General features: G+C 60.0%; 1 protein-coding gene across 6 annotated transcripts in view; it reads right to left on the reverse strand.

Moving 5' to 3' along the window:
• Window positions 1-6117: 6117 nt before the first annotated feature.
• The window catches only part of CXXC5 (CXXC finger protein 5), a 28764-nt gene continuing 11711 nt past the window's right edge, over window positions 6118-23170 (reverse strand). For 5 of the 6 annotated variants that reach the window (XM_090150787.1, XM_031607087.2, XM_090150788.1 and 2 more), the window contains exons 2-3: window positions 10783-11791; window positions 6118-7079 (exon numbers count right to left, since the gene is read on the reverse strand). In XM_090150787.1, the coding sequence (XP_090006913.1) occupies window positions 7035-7079; window positions 10783-11568 (831 nt within the window). In that variant the 5' untranslated portion in view covers window positions 11569-11791 and the 3' untranslated portion in view covers window positions 6118-7034. The remainder of the gene's footprint in view (window positions 7080-10782; window positions 11792-23170) is intronic. The other variant, XM_090150789.1, reaches the window with a different exon arrangement.

Here is a 23170-nt window from a genome sequence, read left to right on the forward strand (position 1 = left end):
GCAGAGAGGGGCCATTCCCCCCCAGGCACCTCCACAGCCAGCAAGGGGAGAAGGCACGCCGGTGCGTGCACAGCGATGGATGTCAGCAGGGAGCTCTCGTCCTGGTTTCTCCTTTGGCCATCTAGAGAGCGAGCACAAGATGCCATCCCCATGATAAAGCTGCATATAAAGAGGTGTCAAAAGCGAGAGGGCTGCAGGGGAGCTGCAGGCGATTAAATAGAGCCCGGGGAGGAGTGGGCAGCTGCTGCCAGTGTGCCCCACTGCACTCCCAGCTATTGCCCCCCCGCGGCCCCCCAACGCCGCACTCCCCAAAGTTTGCGGAGGTTTCCCGGGGAACAGCCTCTTCCCATCTTGCCCTAGGCATGAATGCAGTTTGCAGTTTTAACAGCAGATGTCTCTCCTATTATGATTTATAAAAATGCTTAAAATAAATAATGCAAACATATTTACAGGAATGAATTCCTGCTCCCGAGCGCGTTTGTCACTCGCAGGAGCTGCCGGCTGCTGGGTGCCCCGTGCAGCCCCCGGCCCCGCTCCAGTGGGGCTGAGCTGGGCTGCAGGTCCGCGCCGTGGGTACAAATCCCCTATAACCAACACATTAAATATTTAACGTGGTCATGCGGGAGAGCTGCCCGGCACTGCCTGATTTCACACATCCTGACAATTTCACGGCCCTCTGGGCGGGCGTTTCTCGGCAAACAACAAAGGGCGCAGCGAGCCCCTCCCTGGAAGGTGACTTTGGGGTCTCACCGCAGCCCTCTCCCCAACAAAGGGGCGGATTTGGCAGCGCCGCTCCCGGCCAGCTCGCAGTGTGACCTTCGCATGGGGCGGGCGCAGCCTTCGCGCCGCGGTGCCCCAGCGGGAGGGCAGCAGGCGGGGGTGCGGGGCTGCGGGGCCGCCGTGCTTCCAACAGAGCAGCGCGACGCCGCCGTGCCCCCGCGCACACAAAAGAGCGAGGCGTACCTGCCTGCGCTCTGTGCCGCGAGCAGAAGTGGCCCAATTACCGCTCGCACGGAGCCGCGCCGTTTCCATAGCTTCGCGGCGCAGCGCTTCCGTCTCCCGAGGCCGTGGGAGCAGGACCCGGCATCTTATCAGCGCGCATCCTGCAGCACGGCTCTGCTCCGGCCCTACCTGCCGCGGCCGGGCTCGCCAGCAGTGCCGATAACGGCTGTTCCCACCAGAGCCGCGCGATGATTTCTTCCTGCTGCAATTTGCGCGGCTCCCCGAGCCGCTTGCGTAACCGGCGCCGGGGAAGCAAAAGGCAAAGCTGCTGCTGCTGCTGCCCGGGGGGGGCACGGCAGTGGGGTGGGACGCGCGGCACTGCGCACCCCAACAGCCGGAGCCCCCAGCAGCGAACCCACAGATGCGGCTCTGCCCCGCAGAGCAGGGCTTACCGTGCAATAAGCAAACCGTTTCTTCTTTACTTTTGTGGGATTAGAGGAACTTTGCACATTTCCACTAGAGACGTAGATCATGTTGGTAGTGGAAGAAACCAATGCCAGCTTCTGTGCAAAGCGTTTTTAGTTTCAGAAAAAGTATTCAGAACAGTTCCTTTTGGATGAAGCTGAAGTGGTTTATTCCTCCCTGGCTTCTGATCTAACATCCCAAAAACAAAACCCCTCTTCTTCTCACCTCCCAGGTATAATTTTGCCACGTCTCATCTGCTTCCTAGAAGTCTCCCACACTTCCAGCTGTAACCAGGTGGCCATCAGCCCCCTAGAAGCGCCCACTCACAGATGTGTTTGCAGACCACCAATGCCACCAAACGTGTGCCCAACCCTGGGTTAAGGGACAGCACGGAGCCACCAGCCTGCAGATGGACAGGCAGCTCCAGGCTCCCATCCTAGGCTGGAGCTGGGGGTTCCAGGACTGATCTCTGAGTGGGCTCACTCTTCCCTTTGCTGCCTTGCCCCAGCACCCTGAGCTGTATGGGAACGACAGCCCACAGCCCAGCACAACCCAGTGTGATCCGCTCAGCACCTGGTGTTGCACACAGCTCCTCCGGGACCTCCAGCCTTCAGGAGGTTTTAACTTCCCAACAGAGCTGGAAAGACCCGAGCAGGGGCTTTCCATGGTGGTGAGTGAATTGCCAAGGGGGGATGGGCAGTGACCTGACCTCCGAGTGCTCTCAGCAGGGAGAACCAGGAGATGCCCGGGCTGAGGGCTCTGCTCTGGTATCACTCAGGAAGACGGCAAACTCATCCAGCACAGTCAGAGCAGCTGAGAGAAGGCAAGCGGAGCCCATTTGTGTCCTCACCCTCCCCTCCTGGAGCTCAGCCACATCCAAAGAGGGGAAAGATGCCAAAAAAAATGCGACTGGAATATGAATATGATGCTCAGACTGCAGCAGTATTGGTCACCCAGCCTGAACCCTGCAGCCGCAGAGCTCCAGCCTGGCTGCCCCACCTGCCCCGGCCCCAAACCCCACGGTCAGCCCCTGCCTGAGAACTCCTGTGCAAACCCTGCCATCAGCAACAGGCCCGGCTGATGCTGCAGAGAGCAGCTGGGCTGTGGGTCCCAGCCCATGGAGGAACAGCTCTGTCCCAGCCAGAGCAGCAGCAGCACTGGGATCTCCACTAAGGACTTCCTTCCCCAAGTTTAGGAGGCTGAGACGTGTGGGATAAATTACTTGTGACACCAACTCCTACACTCCCGGCCTCGCGCAGGATTTAGCCACCAGGCTCCCAGCTATGTCAGCGCTGGTTATTAAGGTCAGGAGAAGTCTGGTGGCTAAATCCTAATGGGGCTGTCCCAGCCAGGAGGCACTGAGCAACAGAGGAGAGGAGAGGAGAGGAGAGGAGAGGAGAGGAGAGGAGAGGAGAGGAGAGGAGAGGAGAGGAGAGGAGAGGAGAGGAGAGGAGAGGAGAGGAGAGGAGAGGAGAGGAGAGGAGAGGAGAGGAGAGGAGAGGAGAGGAAAATTTTGCTCTGATCCGGGTGCAGCCGGGGCTGTTTTGCTGCTGCTCTCTGAGTGGTTTCACTTATCTCTTTCCTCCTCCACTACCTGAGGTTTCAGACACTCCGGGGAGATGTCTCCATTAACCACAGTTCTCTCTGGCAGTTATATTTCATTACCGATTCTCCTCCGGCCAATCCTTCCCAGCTTTTGCCGTTGTTATTTTTATTACAATTATTTTCACAAACCCTTTGTTTTCCAGCCGTATTTAACCTGGCCGTGTCCCTTTAAATACCACGGCCTGGGCAGAACAGGGGATCAGTCCTCTGACAGGAGCTAAAGTCCTGTTTGATCTGGATTAGATGCTGATTTTGCTTACCAGACTAAAGACTGAGAGGGACCACGCAGTGCCTGTGTTTGCACAAACCTGCCTGGTTGCATTCCTCCTCTTCCCTGTGTCCAGCTGGGGGTGAGCGCAGCGCTGCACTCACGGCTTGGAACCAATGCGGAAAATGGTCACTTCGGTGGCGACGGGAGAAAATGGAGGTGGAGGGCAGAGCCCACAGCAGTGCCCCACACCCAGCAGTGTCACCCAGCTCCTGCCCCTTCCCCGCCCGTCGCTCCCTTTCACTGCCCGCAGGATGACTGCTGTCCCTGCCCCACACAGCCCCATCCCCTGCCCTGGGCTGGGGTCCATCCCACATCCCCCACTCTGCAGAGCATTGTGGCCACGCCAGGCTCCCGCAGAGCAGCCGTGCCGCCCCGTCACACAGGCACGTACTGCCAGCAGAGCCAATTTAAACCTCCCCCTGCGGCTGTCTCCGTGTCGAAATGTCAGGGCTGGCCGCGAGCAGCGAGTCGTGCTGCCGCTGGGAGCCCAGCATGCACAGGAGCTGCTGGGAGCTGCTGGGAGATGGGGCTGCACGACCAACGTGGAGCGGGGCTGTGGGAGGAACCCACACCCATCCACAGCCCACGAGCCTCTCCCGTGTTCCTGGTGAGCGTGGGTCACCCCATGTTACCCACAGCCACCGGTCAAGGGACGTTCCGTCATGGCTGTGCCTTGCGGGCCGTGCCAGCCCCATATGCCAGGTGAGGCTGTTTGCAGCCTGGCCTTGCCATCATGGAGCCGCAGAACGGCTGTGTTGGAAGGGCCCTACAGCCCCCAGCCGCACCCCTGCCACGGGCTGGTTGCCCCCATAGCTCAGGCTGCCCAGGGCCCATCTGAGGCATGCAGGGATGGATGCTCACACCTCTCCGAAGGGCAGTACCACGGCCTCAGCACCCTCTGAGTAACGAATGGAAAACTCAATGTGCTGAGTGCAGACCATGGGCTGCAGAGCTGGGCTGTGTGATGGGATGGCCTGAGGCACAAGTGCTGCACTCACCTGCAGTGTTTGGGGTGGGGGGGTTGCAGGACCTCCCGGCCCCCAGCTGTTGGCAGCCCCACTGCAAACCCCATGGGCACCTCAGAGCCCAGTCCCCCACTGCTGCCCCTCTGCTCACCCCACACCAGTGCCATGCCATGGCCACGCTACCACCCCATCCCTCCCTCCCTCCCTCCCCGCTGTGCAGAGGCCACAGCAGTTTTTTCCCCGGTGCCGCGGCATCTCGCATTTAGTAGCCTCCTTCTGCTGTCACAGGCCGACCTATTTCTCACAAATCCTGACTGCTCTGCCCTTAAAGCATCCTGACGCAGGGCTGGAGCCGGCCTTGGCGCAACGGCAAGGCTGCGATTAGCGGGATTGGTGTGAACTTTGCAGCCGGCAGGCAGCGGCTGGAGGGGCTGTGGGTCGGGGACCCAGGGGCTCGTTGGGATTAATCAGAGCGTGCTCCTGATGAGAACTGGGGGCAGAACTGCTCGGTGCCCACCGCTCTGTGCCACGGGGTGGAGGATGGAGCAGGGGGAGGTGTGCCTGGCACATCCCAGCACTTGGGACTGCCAGGGCAGGGAGGAACCCACGCAGGGAGCGGGCCACAAAGAGCCGAATGTCCTTATCCCAGATGTGAAAGATGTGCAGCTATTTGGGGAAACGTGGGGCACAGATGGGAACTGGACCCCTTCCCACGACAACCTCACCAGCAGCCAACCAGGGCCAGGGCAGAGCTGGGAGCTGCCACCCTGGGCCCCAGCACTGCCGGGCAGGCACAGCCGGTGGGAGGTCACGCCTGGCCGGTGCTGCTCGCGGCTGGCCCGCCATCCGGCTCAGCTGAGGCACATTTTGTTCTGTGCTTCCTGCATCCTGCCCCAAGCCCCGAACCGGGCGGGGGGGTGTGGGTCAGCCCGGGGCCAGGCTGCGGCCCCCGCTGCCCCACCGCCGGCACTGCTCGGCCCTCCCTGGGCGCTCCACAGTGGCATGGCTTCCACGCTCTCTGGTCCTTTGTTTCTCCCAAATCCGTTTTCCTTGCTGGAGAAGGCTCTGCCCTGCGTGTCGAGAGCAGTCAGGCATGGGGGCAGCCGGGGCGAGAGCCGACGAAGCCTGGGGAGGTCCCCCCGCACCCCCAGGCGCTGCCCTCTGCCCTGGTTGTGGGCTCGCTGCCCACACGACAGAGCCCACGTACGCACGCTGCCCCGCTGCTCCGCTGCCCGGGGCACACATCTGGCCAGCAGATGCTGGAGCCAGGACAAAGCTTGTCTGCATACCCTTCCAGCCGGGGTGACGCTCCAACACACCCGGCACCCCCATCCTCCAGCTCCAGTGTGATGGGCAGTGCGGCGCAGCCCCCAGCCCGGCACAGCACAGCTCGCCCCGTCCCACCGACCAGGCACTGCAGGAGCCATCCTGGACACCGGGCATCCGCTGCCCAGCGACCCACCTCGCTCACCCGGAGGAGCTCCTGTAGCTCATGCTGGTTGGTACTTGTCCCGACAGAAGGGTCGCAGGGCAGTGATCTGTGGCACACGAATCGTGTTGTTTTACACAGACAAACTGCACGCACACCACGGCAGAGCTCCACCAGGTCCGGCTGCACGCACACAGTGCGGTTCCCCCCCAGCCACCCCACACTGCAAGGAGCTGGGAACCAGCCCCACTGGTGCCAGCAGCCCCGTGCCCACCCTCGCCCAGCACAGCCAGCAGCAGAGCATCCTGTGCAACACTGCTGCCTGCACCCCGGGCAGGTGGCACACAGGGACGGGGAGAAATAACAGAGCTGTGAATAATGACACAAAACATGCATTCATTTTATTCACAAAAACAGCCTGGATCGCTAAAACATTACAAACAGCATTTCAATTTAATGATGTAGAGAGCTGGAGACGGGGATTTGAACAGAAGAGAAATATCACTTTTCGTAACTGCTTCAGCACAGGTCCTGCAATGTTGTTTTTATTTTGATTTTAACTTCAGTGAGTTTACAAAAATTGCTTCTAGGAGTAAACCATTGCAATGAGGAGTTTTTCAGTACGCAGTATTTCTTGTTCTATATTAATAAACTAACAATGACGATTCTTTTCCTTTTTTTTTTTTTTTTTCCTTTTTTAGATTCTCCTTTTTTTCGAAGACCGCCATTTTTGCAGCAATTGTTTCCTTCCATCCTTTTTTCCAAACCTCTTGCTGGTTAAACGTACGCAGGTGAATGGCGAGGAGAGGGGTACTACATCGCTTTAAACATATTCTCATTTATAAACATGAAGTCGAGGCATTCTAGAAACTATCCACTCTATTGTATGATGGGAAAGAATCAAATAAAAAGTATAAATGAGGGTGCAATTAAACAACTGTGCTAAATTACAGTAGTGCTTATTAGTAACTAGATTTTAAAAGGTTACTGTAAATTTACATTCCCTACACAAGTACTGCATCTTTCACACATAAACAACATCAACACCAAAACACAGAAAGAAACTGATTGTCCATACTCTGTCTATTAAGTCTTGGTACTTTACAGATCCATTGTTTTTTTCTTTTAATTATTTTATTTGAAAAGCAGTTAAATGTCTGACTAGGACTCGAAGATGTTAAACAAACGCAAAAAAAAAAAAAAATTATAAAAACAGGAATGAAATTTGCGAGAAAATATTTTTGGTTCTAAAGAGACACAGGTGCATCCATTCATTTCAGCCAAAATCCCTTGCCTGAGACAACACAAGCAAGCAGTGACATTGCACTTGGATGACAGAGCTTTGGGATTCCCGTTCCTACTGAAACCATCTGAACGCAGCTCCTGTAGGAAGCATCACCTTCTGGAAAGGAAGAGAGAAGGGAGGGGACAGGACAGAGGGACAAGGCGTTAAGCGGGCGGCTCCGACCCCCGCGCCGCAGGGCTGGGGGCTGCAGGGCTGCAGGAGCCGGCGATGGGCACCCAGCCCTGCCCAGCCCCACAGCTCAGCCCCCGACAGGCTCAGCGTGGGGCTCCCGGCCAAGGGAACGCAGGGCTGCAGCGAGGCCATGGCCTGCTGCCTGCTGCCCGAGCCCTCCGGCTGCAGGGAAGGCCTGGAAAAGCCCCCCCGATTTGTTCCCCATGCCACACGGGCACAACAGCACAACCCCCTGCTTCCCCTCAGCCACAGTGAGCACAGTGGGCAGGTGGGCACGGCCAGTGCCGTCCCCACGCGTCCCCACAGCCTGCCCCTGTGCTGGGTCGGACAGACGGACGGCAGGAGGGACGCAGCACCCACACAGGAGGCGGGGAGCAGCCGAGGCCCTGCTGGCAGCGATCGGGCCCAGGAGCTGCTGGGGACACCGACCTGCCCCGGGGACACAGGGATCCCAGCAGGTGACTGCCCAGCGCCCCACAGAGCAGCTCCAGCAGCGCCCGGCTCCGTCGCGCTGGGTGTGGGCAGGGATGAGGGCTGCTGATGTGGGCAGCCCCAAGCAGTGCCGCCTGGAGCCGCCTCCAGGGAAGGGGGGGAAGCTCTGTGGGGCAAAGACCCCCGAGAAGGGCCCACAAAAGCCCCCTCCTTCCGTTTCTCCACACTCAAACAAGCATGGGAGGGATAGCAGCGGCAGCAGCCCCAGCACCGTCCCAAGGTTTGGTGAGGACATCCCCTGCCCCAGCCCAGCCAAACCCTGCCTGGCACGAGGAACCAGCAGTGAGGAACCAGCGGGTTCTCCAACACCACCTGCAGAACAGCCGGGAGCTCCCTGAGCCCACATGCTGCTGCACCGGGGGGAGACGGGCGCCGGAGAGCCCCTCAGTCCCAGGCGTCACAGTGGTGTCACCATGGGGAGCACGGCACCATCGCAGGGCCATGGCACCCTGCACTGCTACAGCCCTGCACCCAGCCCTGCTGCCCGGCACGAGCTGCCGTCCCTGCAAACTGTAACCAAGTGTGTGAGGAGCACAAGATCCCCTGGGCGCACAGACAGGCAAGGTCCAGCTCTTCAGATACCCCTAGTTCTAACAGGCCTGGGAGGTGTCTGAGACAGCTCTCCATCACCAAGCAAACAGCTCTAGTGCAGATGCCCAAGGGCAGATCTTCCCTCATCCCTGCAATGTGACGACAACCATCACACCAGCGTTAGCAGGAGCACCACAGTCACCTCACCAAGGCTCCTCCAGATGGAGGACAGCTCTGTTGAGTAAAATCCCCACTGTCCGTGGCCTCCACGTGCCCTACAGCTCATCCGAAAAGCCCAGGGCTACTCGTCCAGGGCCGCAGCACTGCCAGGGCTGGCAGGGCGCAGAGGAGCCCGCTGGTTGCAGGGCTGTGCTGCCGCCCGCCGCAAGACCTCGACCCGCCTGGCCGGCCCTACCGCCTCATCCAGCAGCCGCTGCACCAGGACAGCAGCAGCGACCGGTTGTTCAGGCTCTTTAGATGTGCAGATAAAGCTTAACGGCGGGATAGGGACTTAGCCTGATTTTTATGCCGCCATAAAGGTTTAATTCTATTTTTTTTACTGCTTGATTTTAGATCAATGTTTAATCACAGCTGCAGCCCCTGTCCGGGCTCTCTGAGGACGCCGCTGCCCACAAGTGTGGCTGGCAGACGGAACGGCCGGCAGGGTCACTGCATGCTGCTCCTCTGCCACTCAGCTCTGGCACAGCCCCTGCGGTGGGATGACACCTCACAAAAGCCCTATGAATTTCCCAGCCCGACACCAGCAGCCTGCAGGAACCGCGGCGCACAGCGCTGCCCACCGCCAGCTCCACGGGGCTGCAGGGCAGGCAGGGGATGGTGGCTCCCATGGCTGCCATCAGGCTGACCCAAGGCAGCGCACCACCAACACTGATGATGTGGGCTGAGACTTAATGACACAGGTGGTGCTGGGCCACCAGCCAGGGTCCCAGTGCTGCCATCCCAGCTGCACAGGGCCGCAACCTCATTCATCCCTACCAAGGAGCAGGCATGGCACAGGCTGACATCTTGACCATGGCTGCTGCATGGGCACCTGCTCCAAAAGTCAGATAGCCCAGCATCACCCACCCTCCTCAGCCTCAACAGCACCACGCTCAGGAAGGACAGACCATCCTTTCTAGGCGCCAGTGCTACCAAACTAAAAGCCGCATCTGAGCAGCTCCAATCTCAGCCAGATGCAGAATGGGAAAACAAATCAAGGGGGTGCGCGTTTCATGGGCTCCCCGTGCTATTTATTGTCCCCAAACCAGCACCACGCTGGGAGAAGGGAGCAGCTCCTCTGGCTGATGTGAGCTCTGATTCTATTGACCCGCTTTAGGACTCTTCCGAAGAGATGAACTTTTTTTTTCCTTTCTCCCTTTTTCCAGATCACTGACTCAGCAAATTAGAACAAGAATATAATTTAGCAATACAGCGGTTTTTGAAAGACACAGTCCCCCTCTCCTCATCCCCACCGCCCAAATAGATTTTTTTTTCCCCTTCACGATTCATTCAGAGCTGATGCTAATTGAAAACGTGGGACGTGGTTAAGGAAACAGTGGGTTATCTCTTTGGGAAGAGCAGAGCACAGGCCGTGCCCTCGTGCCAGGACACACGATCCAGCCGATGTCGGAGTGACTTCTGGCCTCCACCAGCAGCAGCAGGAGGACAGGGAAGCACAGCAGATGGCTGGATGGGCCACCACAAAGATCACACACAGTATGTGGAGGATCTGCAGAGGGGCCTCGGCACAGCACAGCCGCTCCCCAGCGCTCCAAGCCCTCACCCACATCGCACTCACTGGGAGGACCATGTGCCTGCCGGGCGCACATGGCCCAGGGCAAATTCCAGCCCATCCCATGACCCAGCCCATTCCTGCAGTCCCCATGCCAGCAATGTGCCTTCCCTGGCTTACAGCAAGGCAGCCCCCAGCCCACTGGGTGGCTCGTCAGCAGCTCCAGGGCCAGCGCCGCTGTGATGGCACAGTCCCTGTGGCCACAAAGCGCCGCCCTGCAGAGCGTGGGTGCAGCACGTGCAGGGAATCATGCTCAGCACAACACCCAGAGCAGGGCTGCATCCCCCACCGCAACAGTCATCCAGAACACGTGCACTCCAGGAGGCAACCTCAGTGAACCCCACGGGATGCTCAAAACAGCGCTGCCCCAGCCCTGCAGCCACTTCCCACCCAAACACAGGGCTCCCTGCTACCACACGGAACGAAGCTGTGGGCTAAAGGACCGGGCCCCAGGCCTGCAAACACGGCTTCACACCCCTACTGCCTGCAGGTCCGTCCCTACAGCCACCCCTGCCACCCTCTGACCCATCTCCAGGTCAGGAGCTGCTGCCTGGCGTGGGAGCAGCAGCAGTGCAACCCAACGCTGCTCGAACGCTGACAAAGGGCCCCCGGCACCGGGCATCCCCAGCCCTCACCCAGCACAGAGAGGGGACGGGGACAGGGGCGCTGGGCAATGTATGCGGTTTGTGGTGAGAACTGATAATGGAAAAGAAAAAAAGTAGGAAGTACCAGGTGTTTTATTATCTAGGGCAAGATCCGAACCCAGGAGAGCTGCCCGAGGAAGGGTTAGGGTGCCTGACAGGGGCCGGTTACCTCCAGTGCTGCAGAAGGCTTCTTTTTGAGTTCTTCACATTTTCGGAATTTGCAAATCTGGTGGCCAGTTTTGCGATTCCTACAACTGCTGCACTGCTCGCAGTTTATCCGTCTTCGGCAGGGCGGGCACATGCCACATCTTTTCCGTTTCTTTTTCCCCGAATTGATGGCAGATGCCAATTCATTCTGCATTGGATACTCTGCCAAGCCAGCCATATGGAGCGCGCTCTCTGCCAGAAACACGCCAGCAGGGGTCATAATGAAAAGGCCTGGGTTGATGGGAAAAGCCCCCAGGTAAGGAAAATCAGAGGGGCTGTTCATTGTCTCTGCAGCTGAGACTGCCTCCATATCAGAGATACCAGTCCCATGGTCGCTTGCTAGAGGAATATGCTCTTGTACCACTCTTTTGAGCATTTCTGTCGACTGAGCAAACTGTTGTAGGGCATTCTGTCCTTCTGAGGAGATTTCTGCCACCCTGTCTAATTTGCTCAGCATACTAGAGATGTTTTTGTGCTTTGAGGTAGAATTACTTTTATCCACAGTTGCTTCGTTGCCATTAGTTAAGGGGTTGCCTTTCTCTGAATGTTCGCTTACCGAGCTGCTGCTACCAAAGGTGGAATAGTGGGAGAGCGGACGGGACTTCTTAAGACTTTTGTTCAAAGGTTCACTTATTATTCCACTTTTGTTCCTCCTCTCGGAGCTGACGGGGGGATGAGAGTCATCTTGGTTATTTTTTTCCGTCTCTGGCTTGTTCCCAGTGTCTTGATGGGAGCCCGAATTCGACATGGTGCACGAAGCGGAACAACAAAACCAAACCAAAGAAAAGCACCCAAACCCGAGCGGAAGACCCCCGAAGCCCTTCTCGCAGCAGCGACGCAGCGGCCACCGGACAAAGCTCACACGGGAGCGCTCATGAACGGGGCGGGTCCTGCAGGCTCGGCCGCAAAGGTCTTCAGCACAGCTTCAGTGCAGAGACATACTCTGCGGCTCTGATACAAAACATACGGCTCTGGAAGTAGAAAATAAAAGAGAGTTAGCACTGGCAAGAGCAAACGGGCTTTTCAAAGCAGCTCTTCCTCCCCCTGCAATGAAACTCTCAGCGCCACAAACAAAGAAACTCCAGGGAACGGACCTCGCTGGAGATCCGTTCCGCTGCTCTCTAAAAGGGTCGCCATCCAGACACAGATCGGGGGGCACAAAGGGAGCCCTGGCCCGGCAGCAATGTCACCGCACTGCTGAAGGGCTCCCAGCGCTGCTTCTCCTCCCCCAGGGCCCGGAGCCCCACAGCAGTCACGGGGCTCCCGTCCTGCTCTGCTCCAGCAACACGCAGCCCTGCAGGGCCGGTGCCTGATGCAGGCAGGAGCTGGTGCGTGGCACGCTGCCCATGGCTCTGCTCACCATCTCCCCGGCCCCTCATCCCTAGGGCAGCGCTGACGCCGGCACCAGGCAGGGGAAGGGAGGCGAGCCGCAGCATGCACCTCCTGCCCACCCGGCGGTGCCATGCCCCACGTCCCCTGCCCACACATCACTGCAGGGAGGTGACGAGAGAGCTCCCTCGGCACAGATCCCCGGCAGTGCCGCAGCCCTGGGGGGGTGAGGGGCAGCTGGGCCCCGGCGTGGCCGCCAACACTTGTTGTGAAATTCCTCCTCCTCCCCTCCCGAGCACGCACGCACGCACGCACAGGCACTGCCAGAGTAATCAGGCTTTAGAGAAAAGCTCCAGGGCTTAGCGGAGCAGGAACCCACATCCCCACCCTGACTGTGGCTGGGGGAGGGCAGCGCTGGAGGGGGCCCCTCGCTGGTCCCACCAACCTGGGGAGGGCCGGGCGCAGGTAGGCAGCGTTCCTGCAGCCCCTCCTGCAGCCCCTCCTGCAGCAGCCCCAGGCACACAGAGCTCTGTGGGACCCCACGCCCCTCGGCACAGCCTGGCGGTGCCTGCACTGTGCCACAGCTCAGGGCGCTGCCTACGGACGAGCCCAGCAGCAGAGCCGTTGGATGCAGACGGGGGCGAGGTGCCTGTGCCAAATATCACATTACTGGAACAGGAAGACAGCCCATCTCACCCCGACGCAGGAGACAGCTCGCCTGCGGAGAAAAACACCCCCACCCTCGCACTAAAACCGCTTGCTTCAGCTGCTGTGGGATTTAAGATGCAGCGCGGATCGATGCAGGACTCGGGTTCCAGCCCGCAGCTCTCCGATTCACGTGGGAGGGAGGGAGGGCTGCGGCGCAGGACAGCCTGCCCTTCCCGGCCGGCGGCCACGTGGGCAGCGCCGCAGCACAGCCGGGCCGGGCAGCGAGAGGTGGGCGGCGAGGCCGTGGGGTGCCGGGCAGCAGCAGCCCCCCGGCCGGCTCCCGCGGCGCAGGGATGGGTCACACCTCAATGACAAAAGCCGCGGGTGCTGGGGCCAGGAGGGGAGCGCGGCAGGAAAAGCATCTAACGGGAGGATGTGAGATAAAGCGGCCCGGCGGCATTATCTCACGCCCGCCTGCGACCGCCTTTCCTGCGGCCCTTCTCCTCTTCCGCCCCTCGCAGCGGCGGCCCCGCTGTCCGCAGCCCGGCACTGCCGGCCCTGGCACCGAGCGAAGGAGCCGGGGCTGCGGGCCTGCAGAGCGCCGGGCCTCGCACTGCGGCACCGCGTGCCCAGGCTGGGACGATAGGCCGGGTCCCCAGCCCCGCTCACAGCAGCGCGGAGTGCCGGCTCCGCACGGAGCGCACACGCAGGGCTCGCGCACACCACCGCTGCCCACCGCCCCCGAGCATCCATCGCTGGCGGCGATGCTGAGCAGTGCAGCTCCCGTCCCAGCTCTGTGTGCACACGGCCGGGCCCGGCCGCCCGGCGGGGATCTGCAGCCGTGAGCACCGCGCTGATCGGCCCCGGATTTACCGGCCTGCCAAGCTCACGCTCCCGCCCTGTGTAATCTGGTGGCGCCTGAGCCGCCGCTGATATCGCTCAGACACCTTCTGGGGCTCTTTGCTGAGCTCCCGCCCTCAAACCTCCACCACGTGCCACCGGCCTCGCTGCCGAGCTGTGCGGCAGCACCAGAGGCGCATCCCCCGCCCCGCACAGCACAGCCCCAGCCCAGGACAGCGGGCCCTGGGCGGCGCAGCAGGCAGAGCAGCGGCTGCAGGCCGTCTCCCCGCTGGAGCAGGTCACTGCCGCGACGCCCCCGGCCCTGCCTTCCCCCGGCCGCGCTCCTGGCAGCCCTGTGCCTTCGCGCCCGTCCCCGCGCAACACGCGCTGCAGTCTCCACCTCCGCCAGTTATTTCCAAGGGCGCATCCTCCCCTGCAGTCGACTGCAACGGCTGGCCCTCTGCGGCTGCCCGCGGCAAAACCCGCTCCCCGGTCCCACCCGACCACGCAAAGCGGGTCCCCTCCGCACCGCAGCACCGCTGACCCGCGCAGCACCCAGCTGCCGGAGCCGGGCCCCGCACCGCACAATCCTGCCATTGTCCCGCGGCTGCACGGCCAGCTCCCGCCATCTGCGCCCGCCTGGCGCTGCCTCGCCCCGGGGTGCCCACGGGCAGAGCCCCCCCCCGGCATCGCCCCGCGGCACGGCCGCGCCGCCCCGGCCCCACGTCGCTAATTGCCGGAGGAGGGGGGGAAGGAATTAATTATCTTAATCCCGTCTTTATGGCTGACCCCAGGAAAGGCAGAGCGGGCTCCCCCCTGCCCCGGCCCCCTTCCCGGCCCCCATCCCTCGGGGAAGGCGCCGGGCGGCGTCAGCTGGGTCCCTGTCAGAAGGTGCTTAGCTGCAGCGCGGCATTAAGCAGCATGTGATGCGCCCGCGCGCCCAGGTCTGCGCCGCGCGGCTTAGGCTGGAGGCGTGCCAGGGCTCAAGGGGACCCACCAAGGGCGGGAGGGCCCCCAGCCCCCAGCACAGCGCGCGGGGCCCGGACGGCTCTGCACGGGGCACCTCGAACGTGACGGGAGCCGCCCCGACAGCAGCGCTGCCCTCCTGGGAGCGGCAACCCCCGCCACCGCCTCTGCCTTCCGTGGGCTTCGCCCCGAAGAACCCAAACTCTGCAGACCAGCCACGCGCCGCCTCCACCCCAGCCCCGTGCCGGGACTGCTCCAGCTCCAAAACTCCAAAAGTCAGAAGCAGAGCCGTGGGCACTGGGCACTGTGGCCCCAGGTTGCAGGGAGCATTTATCTGAGAGAGGCGCGGAGCTTAGTGGAAATGATGGACGGCGATTTCCAGCCCCCTGCGCTATTTCACTGTCTGCTGCCTAGCATTACTGGAAAGCAATCAGCTCCCTCAGATGTAAAAACTCTTGTCTTTAAAAATAACTTCTGCTTTCCTTTAATTTCAAATAAATCAATCTGCTCCCGTAAGAGCCACTGTTCGTTCAGCCATGCACAGACACGAACGTAAAGAGAGAAAAAAAGAAGAAAAGCCGAAGCCGAGGTGCTCCCAGGCTCGAGAGACAAAGGGACAAAAATTAAAAGTTCAGCTCTTTAAATTCCGGGAGCGCGGCTCCCTCCCCATTGTGTGCTGCTTGGTGGGCACCGGGGCCCGCCATTGTCTGGCCGGCAGAGGTGGAGCAGACGGACGACGGAAGGGAAACCAGCGTCTTTTCAGCCTCTAAAAAGGAGGCACTACGTGGCTGTAATTGTGTCCACCGCAGGGTTTTTGTCCCCGCTTCCTCCCCCTCGCCCCTCCCCACGCCATGGAGGCACGGCCAGCCGCCCGGCACAGCCCCCGCCTCCCAGCGACGCGCCGGGACAGGCGGACAGACAGACAGCTGGACAGACAGACAGGCGGACCCCAATGTGCTGTGGCCAGCCCTAAGCAGGGCCCACGTCACTGATCTGGCCTGGAGGAACAGGACCCACCACGGCCCCAGCAGCAGGGTAGAGCTGGGCGCAGGGACGAAGACCACGGCACTGCCACCTACGGGCATGCGGGGAAACCAAAGGGAACCAAGGGATGAGGGGAGAAGTCAAGGCACGGGGCTGAACGTCCTTGCAGGACATCCATCCAGGGGGTTTCTAATGGTACCCAGTAATAGGCACAGGTACCACCAGATGAAGACAAGGGTCTTCTTTGCCTCTTTGTTTGCAAGTCATCTCTGTCAACCCAACAGACTACAAGCTCTGCTCTTCCCATTCATCTTCCCCAAAACTGGTCCAACCAGAAGCTCCACTCACGGGTGCACCAAGTCACCGCCACCCCCTTCAGTTTGTCAAGGCACCAGGAGAGGACGCAGAGGCTTGCCGTGGTTTCGGGCGGTGCTGTAGGTGCAGGTGACGTGGGCAGCGCTGTGACAGGTCACCAGATGGGCACATCCACAGAGGTGGTTCATCCCCAGAACATCCTTACAGGGCCGGCTGCGGCAACCGCTCCGCTACCAAGGTGGTACAGGGGGACCAACTCCCGAATTAAAAAAGCTATGGAAGACTAAATCCAGCATCTGGAATTAGCCCTGAAAGCAGATGGCACAGCATCATGGCACACGGAGTGGCTTCCACCAGCCTCCTCCTCGTAGACAGCCTCTCTCCATCCATGGTGCCTCCCAGGAGCAGCTCACAGGATGGTGCCTCTCTGCCCAGCCAGGGATGGGCGCTGGGTCACGCCGCCTCCATGCACGTGTCCAGCTCCGTGTGCAGAAGGCAAGGCCACCTCCCTGCTGGCTCCTACCTTGCACAGATGCACTCAGACCAAGAGCAAAGCGCCCCGGCTTTCCAAGGAGCCTTTGACTGTCGCACCAAGCAGACAACCATGCCACCAGCACCTCCGTGCCGGTAACAGGAGCCCCATCCTTGTGGTGCCAGCAGCAGCTCTGTCTCCTCCCTGCTGCGATCCAGGACCCAACCTGCCCCGGCACGTGGCCACTGCCACAGGAACCCCTGGGGCTGCCCGATGCTGCCTGGTTGGGGAGCGGGGCTCTGTCCTGCCTTTGAGGGGCGGTAGTTATGGATTATGGAGCCTTAAATGTCAGACGACCAGGCGCTCCCTCGAAATCCACTTATCTCCGCTGCCACTTGGAAGGGCCAGAGCAGGGCGGTTATGGAGATAACGCGATTTGAAACGTCCATCCGAGTGTTTCAGGGCTCCATTTGCCCTGTGGACAACTCCGGGCGACTCCTCCCCCTCCTCTGCTCGCGCAGCTGCTGCCTGGGGACGCAGTGAAGGCGAGCGTGGCCACGGCCGGCCCTGCAGCCTGGGGACAGCGGGGGCTGGCAGCGTCACCTCCCCCAGCGCGCTCCCTGCACAGCTCATCCATCCCCCTGTGCCAAAGCTGTGCCGTTCACTGCCCAAATCCGAAAACGACTGTAACTAAAACCTACCAGATTGAGACTCGGGAAGGCCCCCCCCGCCTCCCCCACCTCCCTCCAAATGGGATTGAACAGATCTGTGTTTGCAAGAGCCGATCTCGCAGCCAAGCAGCATCTGACATTCACGCGCCATGGCACGGCTCTGCTGGGGAGCGCTTCCATGCTCGCCCACTCCTCAGCGCCGTCCCCCACCCGCGGCCACAGGAGGAGGCATGGCTCTGAGCCGGTGCTGAAGAGCAGCTCATAAACCCACCGAGTCCCAGATAATGCCATGAGGTGCTGTGTACGCCAGTCAGCAACCGCCCTGCAGGGACAGGAGACACAACGCACCCTGGAGACGTGGTCCCAGCCAAGCCAACCTTCCCCTGCAAAGCCCCCAGACCCTCCTGGAGGAAAACCTCCAGCACAGCCCATCAGGCTGCCAAGGGGGGTGACCGATGGCATTTTGGGGCTGCAGCACTCAGGGGCTGGGCTGACGGACACCATGGGAAGGGCACTGGGGACATTTGCTGCCCTCTGGGCATTGGCACATCCCAACAAACAGAAGACACCGAGCCCACGGCTGCAGAACCCCAGGACAAGAGCACGGCTCCACAGCAGGCGCTGCAACCCAAGCACCGTGCACAGCCAGGGCGTCTGAGCAGAACTGGCAGAGCGTCTCAAAGGAAGGGACTTGGCCCCTTCACGTGGGAGGGGACACAAGCGAACCGAAGGAGGTTTGGCAGACACGCAGCCCTCCCATGTGCCAGCAGTGCTGCTGGCACCCCCACCAAGCTGCCCCATGCGGCCCCGGCACCCAGCAGGAGCACTGAGCACTGCAGAGGGACCCCTGCCCAAGGAGACCCCTGCAGCCCTGAGCCGTGTGAATCACCATGGCTAACAGATGGGCCGATTAAAGCATAAATTACGTGGGGTATAACTGATAACCAGGTCACAGAGAGACTGATCAGCAGCAGCAAAGCTTCTAGAAGTTAATTAAAAACAAAGTTGTAGGCACAGCAGCACAGGAGCATTTGTTGGTGAAGAGCCCCAGACCCACCAGCACCGCCTCCCCAAGCAGCCCCAGCACCAAGCAGGCCCTGCATCACATCCCCCTGTAATCTCGTGAGGGCACAGCACACATCAAGGGATGCTCAGGACCCTGCATCCAGCTCCCCAGAGCGGCAGCACCATGCAAACGCAGGGACCCAGCCCGAAGGAGCCACAAAAGGATGGGAGCAGCAAGGGCGTGAATCAGCCAGTCACCCTCTGCAGGCTGATGAGGATGTTGGCATACGAGGGGACCTGGGAGCATCTCAGCTGCCCACACCAAAAGCACCCCCAAGGGCCGGGCTGCTGCGCTGACAGCAGTGACACGTGCCATCACCCCAAAGGCAGCCCTGTGCAGCACACATGGGCTGCTGAAGGAATTGCTGTAGCACCAGGAAGGCGGCTGCGCGGTCGGGAAGCAGCCGGGGTCCACAAATGGCAGCTATTGACAGATGTCTAATAGGACGCAGAATAATCCCGTCTTCCTCTGGGAGGATTCGGGTCGCCCTTGCCCTCACTGGGGGCTTATCCATTGTCTGGATCTGCTTGTGGTTGTTATTTTTGGTCAGCACCATGTTTCACTTGGCCACGCTTGCATAAGGAAAATAGGAAGAAGAAGGAGAAAGAAGAGGAAGGCTGATGGCCAGGGCGGGGTGGTCACAGCACTGCTCTGTGCCGCAGCGTCCGCAGCCCCAGCTCAGCACAGGAGCTGCCCCGAGCCTCTGGGCTCTGCACCCAGACCCGCAGCAGGGCTTAGGGGGCCGGGGGAGAGCAGGAACTCCCAGGACATAGGAATTAGCCGTGCCCCAAGACTCAGTGCTTCTCAGCACCTACCCAGCTGCCTCGGCAGCAACATGCAGCACGGCCCCGCTCGCTGGGAAGGCGCAGCGCTCCTCTCCTTTGTGCGTCGGGCTCGCTTTCCAACGCCACACGTTCTGCCTGCAAAGCACTAAGACAATGAAAGGCTCCCTCCCCGCTCAGTGGGCTCTCACTCCTCCCGCCCCGCTTCCTGCAAGAGATCGAGGGCACGCTGCACAAAACCGACTCTCCCGAGCCCTCCCTGTGCTCAGTGCCACTTGTCATTCAAGCAACCCCGTGGCCTTTAAGCTGCCAAGGTACCAGAGCTGCTCCGGAATCGGAGTTAGCTCAGCTTCTGCCCTGGAGCAAGGAATCTGAAACACTGCCACTGGAAACGAAACAGAGCATCCATCATTTTTCTTGCCAGGAATATATCCAGCCTAAAAAGAAATACTGCCTGCTAAACAGCCAGCAACAAAAGCCCTCGATTTCACCAGCAAAGCTGAGCCCAACATCTCGCCTATCGGTCATTTCCACGCAGCTCCCGACTGCCTGCCCTTAGCGGCGGAATTAAAAACCACCCGAACCAAAACGAGCAGCAAAGCGAAGGCTGGGGGGGCACAGAGCTGCGGGAGGAGAGCAGTGGGCTGGGGGAACGGCAGGCCCCACCCAGGATGCTCCGACACAAACTTGGTGGCTGGGAAGAGAGGACACAGGTGGCAGAGCCAGCACCGGAGGGGACGAGTGCTGCCTGGCTGAGGCACAGAAGCACCCAGTAACGCCGGCATGGCCACTTCCTACAGTGAGCCCCGCTGCAGGGGGCAGCCCCCAAAGCCCCCATGCCCAGCTCACGAGCCACCCCCGGCCAGCAGCTGTCACCCTGCACTCCCTGTCCCCTCCCCGGGAAAGGAGCCGTGCATTCCCAGCCAGGCCCAGCCCCCAGCACAGGCACGCCAACCTAAATATCTGCAAGAGGCTCTCCCCTTCATGGGAACAGCCACTATACGCAGAGTTCACATGCCCCAGCAATGCCTGATTAAACTCCCAAACTCCCAGGGAATACCCCTGAGGCTGTCTGAAGATAAGCTAGAAACTAGACCGCTCTCAGGAAACATAGGAACTGGGAAAGAGCAATCACATTTTTTTAAATCTACAGTAATACAGATCAAACCCCAGTCGGGCAGCAGGCGGTCGCTCAAGCTTGGGAGCTTCCATGCCAGCTGTGTGCTCACAGGGTGCCCCAGTGCTGGGGTGATGCAGCTTGGAGAGTCCAGGCAGGCACCTCAGGACACCAGCCTGAGCCAAGCCACCGCTGTGTCCCCACTGCCACCAGCCCAGCCCCAAAGCGGTCACAATGTCAGCCTGGGGTCAGCGAAAGCACGGCAGTACAGCATGTGACACCATGGGTGAGTTGGAGATCACAGGAGAAGCAGCAAGGAGATGACAGCTAGGTAAGGTTGCCCAAGGGCCTCCTCCCTGCGTACCTGCTACACACTGCAGAGCACCCAGCTCCTTGTTCCCCGTGGAGCAGAGCCACAAAGCCTTCTCACCACAACTGCAAACAGCAATCAATGGCACTGAGACCCCCCAGGGTGAGTGAGAGCAGCCAGATCCTGGCTGCCTGCTGCTGGGCTCTGGGAACAGCAGTGGGAGAAGAGGAGACCTCGCAGCCATGACACCAATGGGGTGAGAGAGACTCATTCAGGACTCGCAATCCTCCATCCATCCATCCATCCATCCATCCATCCATCCATCCATCCATCCATCTCTCCATCCCATGCTGCAAGCACCAGGACCATGACTGCACACAGACTGGAGGTACACCTGCACCATCAGCACACTGTGGGATGGGGGAACACCGAGCTCCACCAGCTTGCACCGCTGAGGAGCGCATGGAATGAGCCTCACATCAAGCTCTCTGCTGGAGGGGCGTCCACCAGCTCCCCTGGTGCCTGATGCTTACTGAACCCGAGACAGAGGGTTTCTCCTTTCTTTCTAGCTTGCCAAGACAGGATGGAAAAACAGCAGTCCTAGGCAAGAGGATGGGAAGAGTGATTGGGAAACCACCTCCCAGAACGCTCCTGGATATAGTGGAACAACAGCAAGAGGCTGTACCAAGGAACCCAGTGTCTGTCTTTGATCAGATAGGGCTACGGTTAGACAGATTTTCACTGGGATCTCACACACAGTGCCTCGTCAGGAAAGCACAGGTGGGATGGGATGGTCCCAGAGAGGGACCCGTGGCCACCCGAGTGCAGGGTGGAAGGAGCAAAGGCACGGCACAGTGTGCCTGTGTGCATGAGGCATGGGGCTGGGTGAGCCGTGGGATGCACGGCATGAAGCGGGGTGGGGAGTGGGGATGAGCTGCTCACAGGAGGTGCAGAACAGACGAGACTGAGGAGAGCTGCAGACCCACGCCATTAGTGCAAGGGAAAGATGGCGAGGGATGGAAGGAGCTCGAGACAGTTAGCTTACTGAACAGGAGCTGTGATTTGAGGAGATGATTACAGAGTGCGATGCCCTTCTGGAGAGAAAGCGCCAAGCTCTGAGCAGCTCTTCACCCAGAGAGCGGCGTGGCAGAGCCAGTGGCTGGCAGCTGAGGCAGACAAACCCAAAAGCTCCACAAGGCCTCCAGCAGCACGGACAATCAGAACGCACTTCCAGGGGCTCTGGGGCTCTGCTCAAACTGAAGGGGCCCAGCTGGGAGGATTGCCCAGGCAGCACCGTGGGGCTTCCACCCACATCCAGAGGGTAAGGAGTCCTGGTCCCAAGCTCCAGGGGTCCACAGCAACAGCAGCAGTGAGGTGTGGGTGCGAGAGCTTCTGCCTGCTCGCCCTTCCCTGATGGTTAATGGCAGCTGGACATGTTTTCCACAACCACAGCCTGCCACGGCACACCACAATGGGCTCAGGGTCCCCAGCAGGCCCTGCACAACACCTGCCCACAGCCACGAGGAGGGGATGATCCCACACATGCCCTCTCCCACTGCCCACAGCCACCTCCATCCCCCAGGAAGGAATTTCCACGGTGAGTCTCCTGGTCTTCTGCTTAACCAGCACAGGAGCTCACCGTGAGAACCTTTGTGAAGGATGCTGGGCATGCACAGCGGAAGGCACTTTTCCACTCCAGGCCTTCACAAAGACCCATCCTGCTTTCTTTCCTCCTTCACTCCTTTCTGACACATTTACATCCAGGTGAAGGGCAGATAACGGTGCAGCAGGCAGCCCGTGCTGGGATTTGGGGCTGTGGGCTCAGGCTGCTTCTGGCGGAGCAGTGCAAGTCCCCAGCGCAGCCCCCCGAGGCGCAGGGCTCACTGAGCTCTTAATGGGCTTAACGGGGCTGCTCGGCTGCCCAGCTCCTCCAGCACGGGCCTTAATGGTGCCATGTGCTGCCCACCCAGCGCCAGTGGCCCAAGCGCTCAGCCCACCCCAAGCCCTGCCCTGGCCCCCACACAGCCCCAGGGACAAAGGCAGACATCTCCCCCACCAGCTGCCCCCATGCTAACCCCCAGGGACACAGCTCCTGCTCCGGCCCCGAGCAGCGCTGGTCTTGTCCCTGCTGTCCCCATCCCCTCGCCTGGCCCTGCTGAGCCCAGACAGGGTCAGGGTGCCCTATGGGAAGCCTTGCTGAGCAACCCCAAAACACCGACCGGCTCCTCCAGCGCAGCTCTGCACTGTCCTGCTGCTCTCCAGCAGTGACAGCTCTGCCTTTATGCTTTACCAGATTTTAGGGACTTGGACTCCCTCACGGAGATTTGTGCCCGTGGGTATTTTCAGAGGGGAAATATATATGTAAAAAAACAAATAAAACAACAAAACCTGGGCACACAACGGAGCTCCTGCGATTTCCATATCAGCTGCTGTACATGCACACGGCATGGAAAAATCCTTTGGAAATTTCTGTTAGAAAAAAAGGGAGAACCAACACAACACTGAGCTAGCTGGACACAGCATGCCAGGAGGGGCTGACAGAGCTGTTACGGTCTATTGGGCCAATAATCCACAAACTAAGACGGATTTATTGTACATGGCAGATCGTAACAGCTCCAAAGAAACCATCACTGTCTCCTGTGCTTAAAATTCACTTTCTTTTGAAAAAAGGGCCAAAATATGGCTTTACAAGATAAGATGCGTGGTTGTACCATTCTGTGACAGACAGAAGCCTGGGCAAACACTTACATGTTTTTATATATATAAATAAATAAGGTATCTGCTCCTCCAAAGCCAGCAGTGCTGCATTATTGGCTTGGCGCATGGTCGCTACCACTGGATTACCAGGCT

Source organism: Phasianus colchicus, chromosome 15, assembly GCF_987193195.1.
Source record: "Phasianus colchicus chromosome 15, bPhaCol1.hap1.1, whole genome shotgun sequence".
Classification (NCBI taxonomy): Eukaryota; Metazoa; Chordata; class Aves; order Galliformes; family Phasianidae; genus Phasianus; species Phasianus colchicus.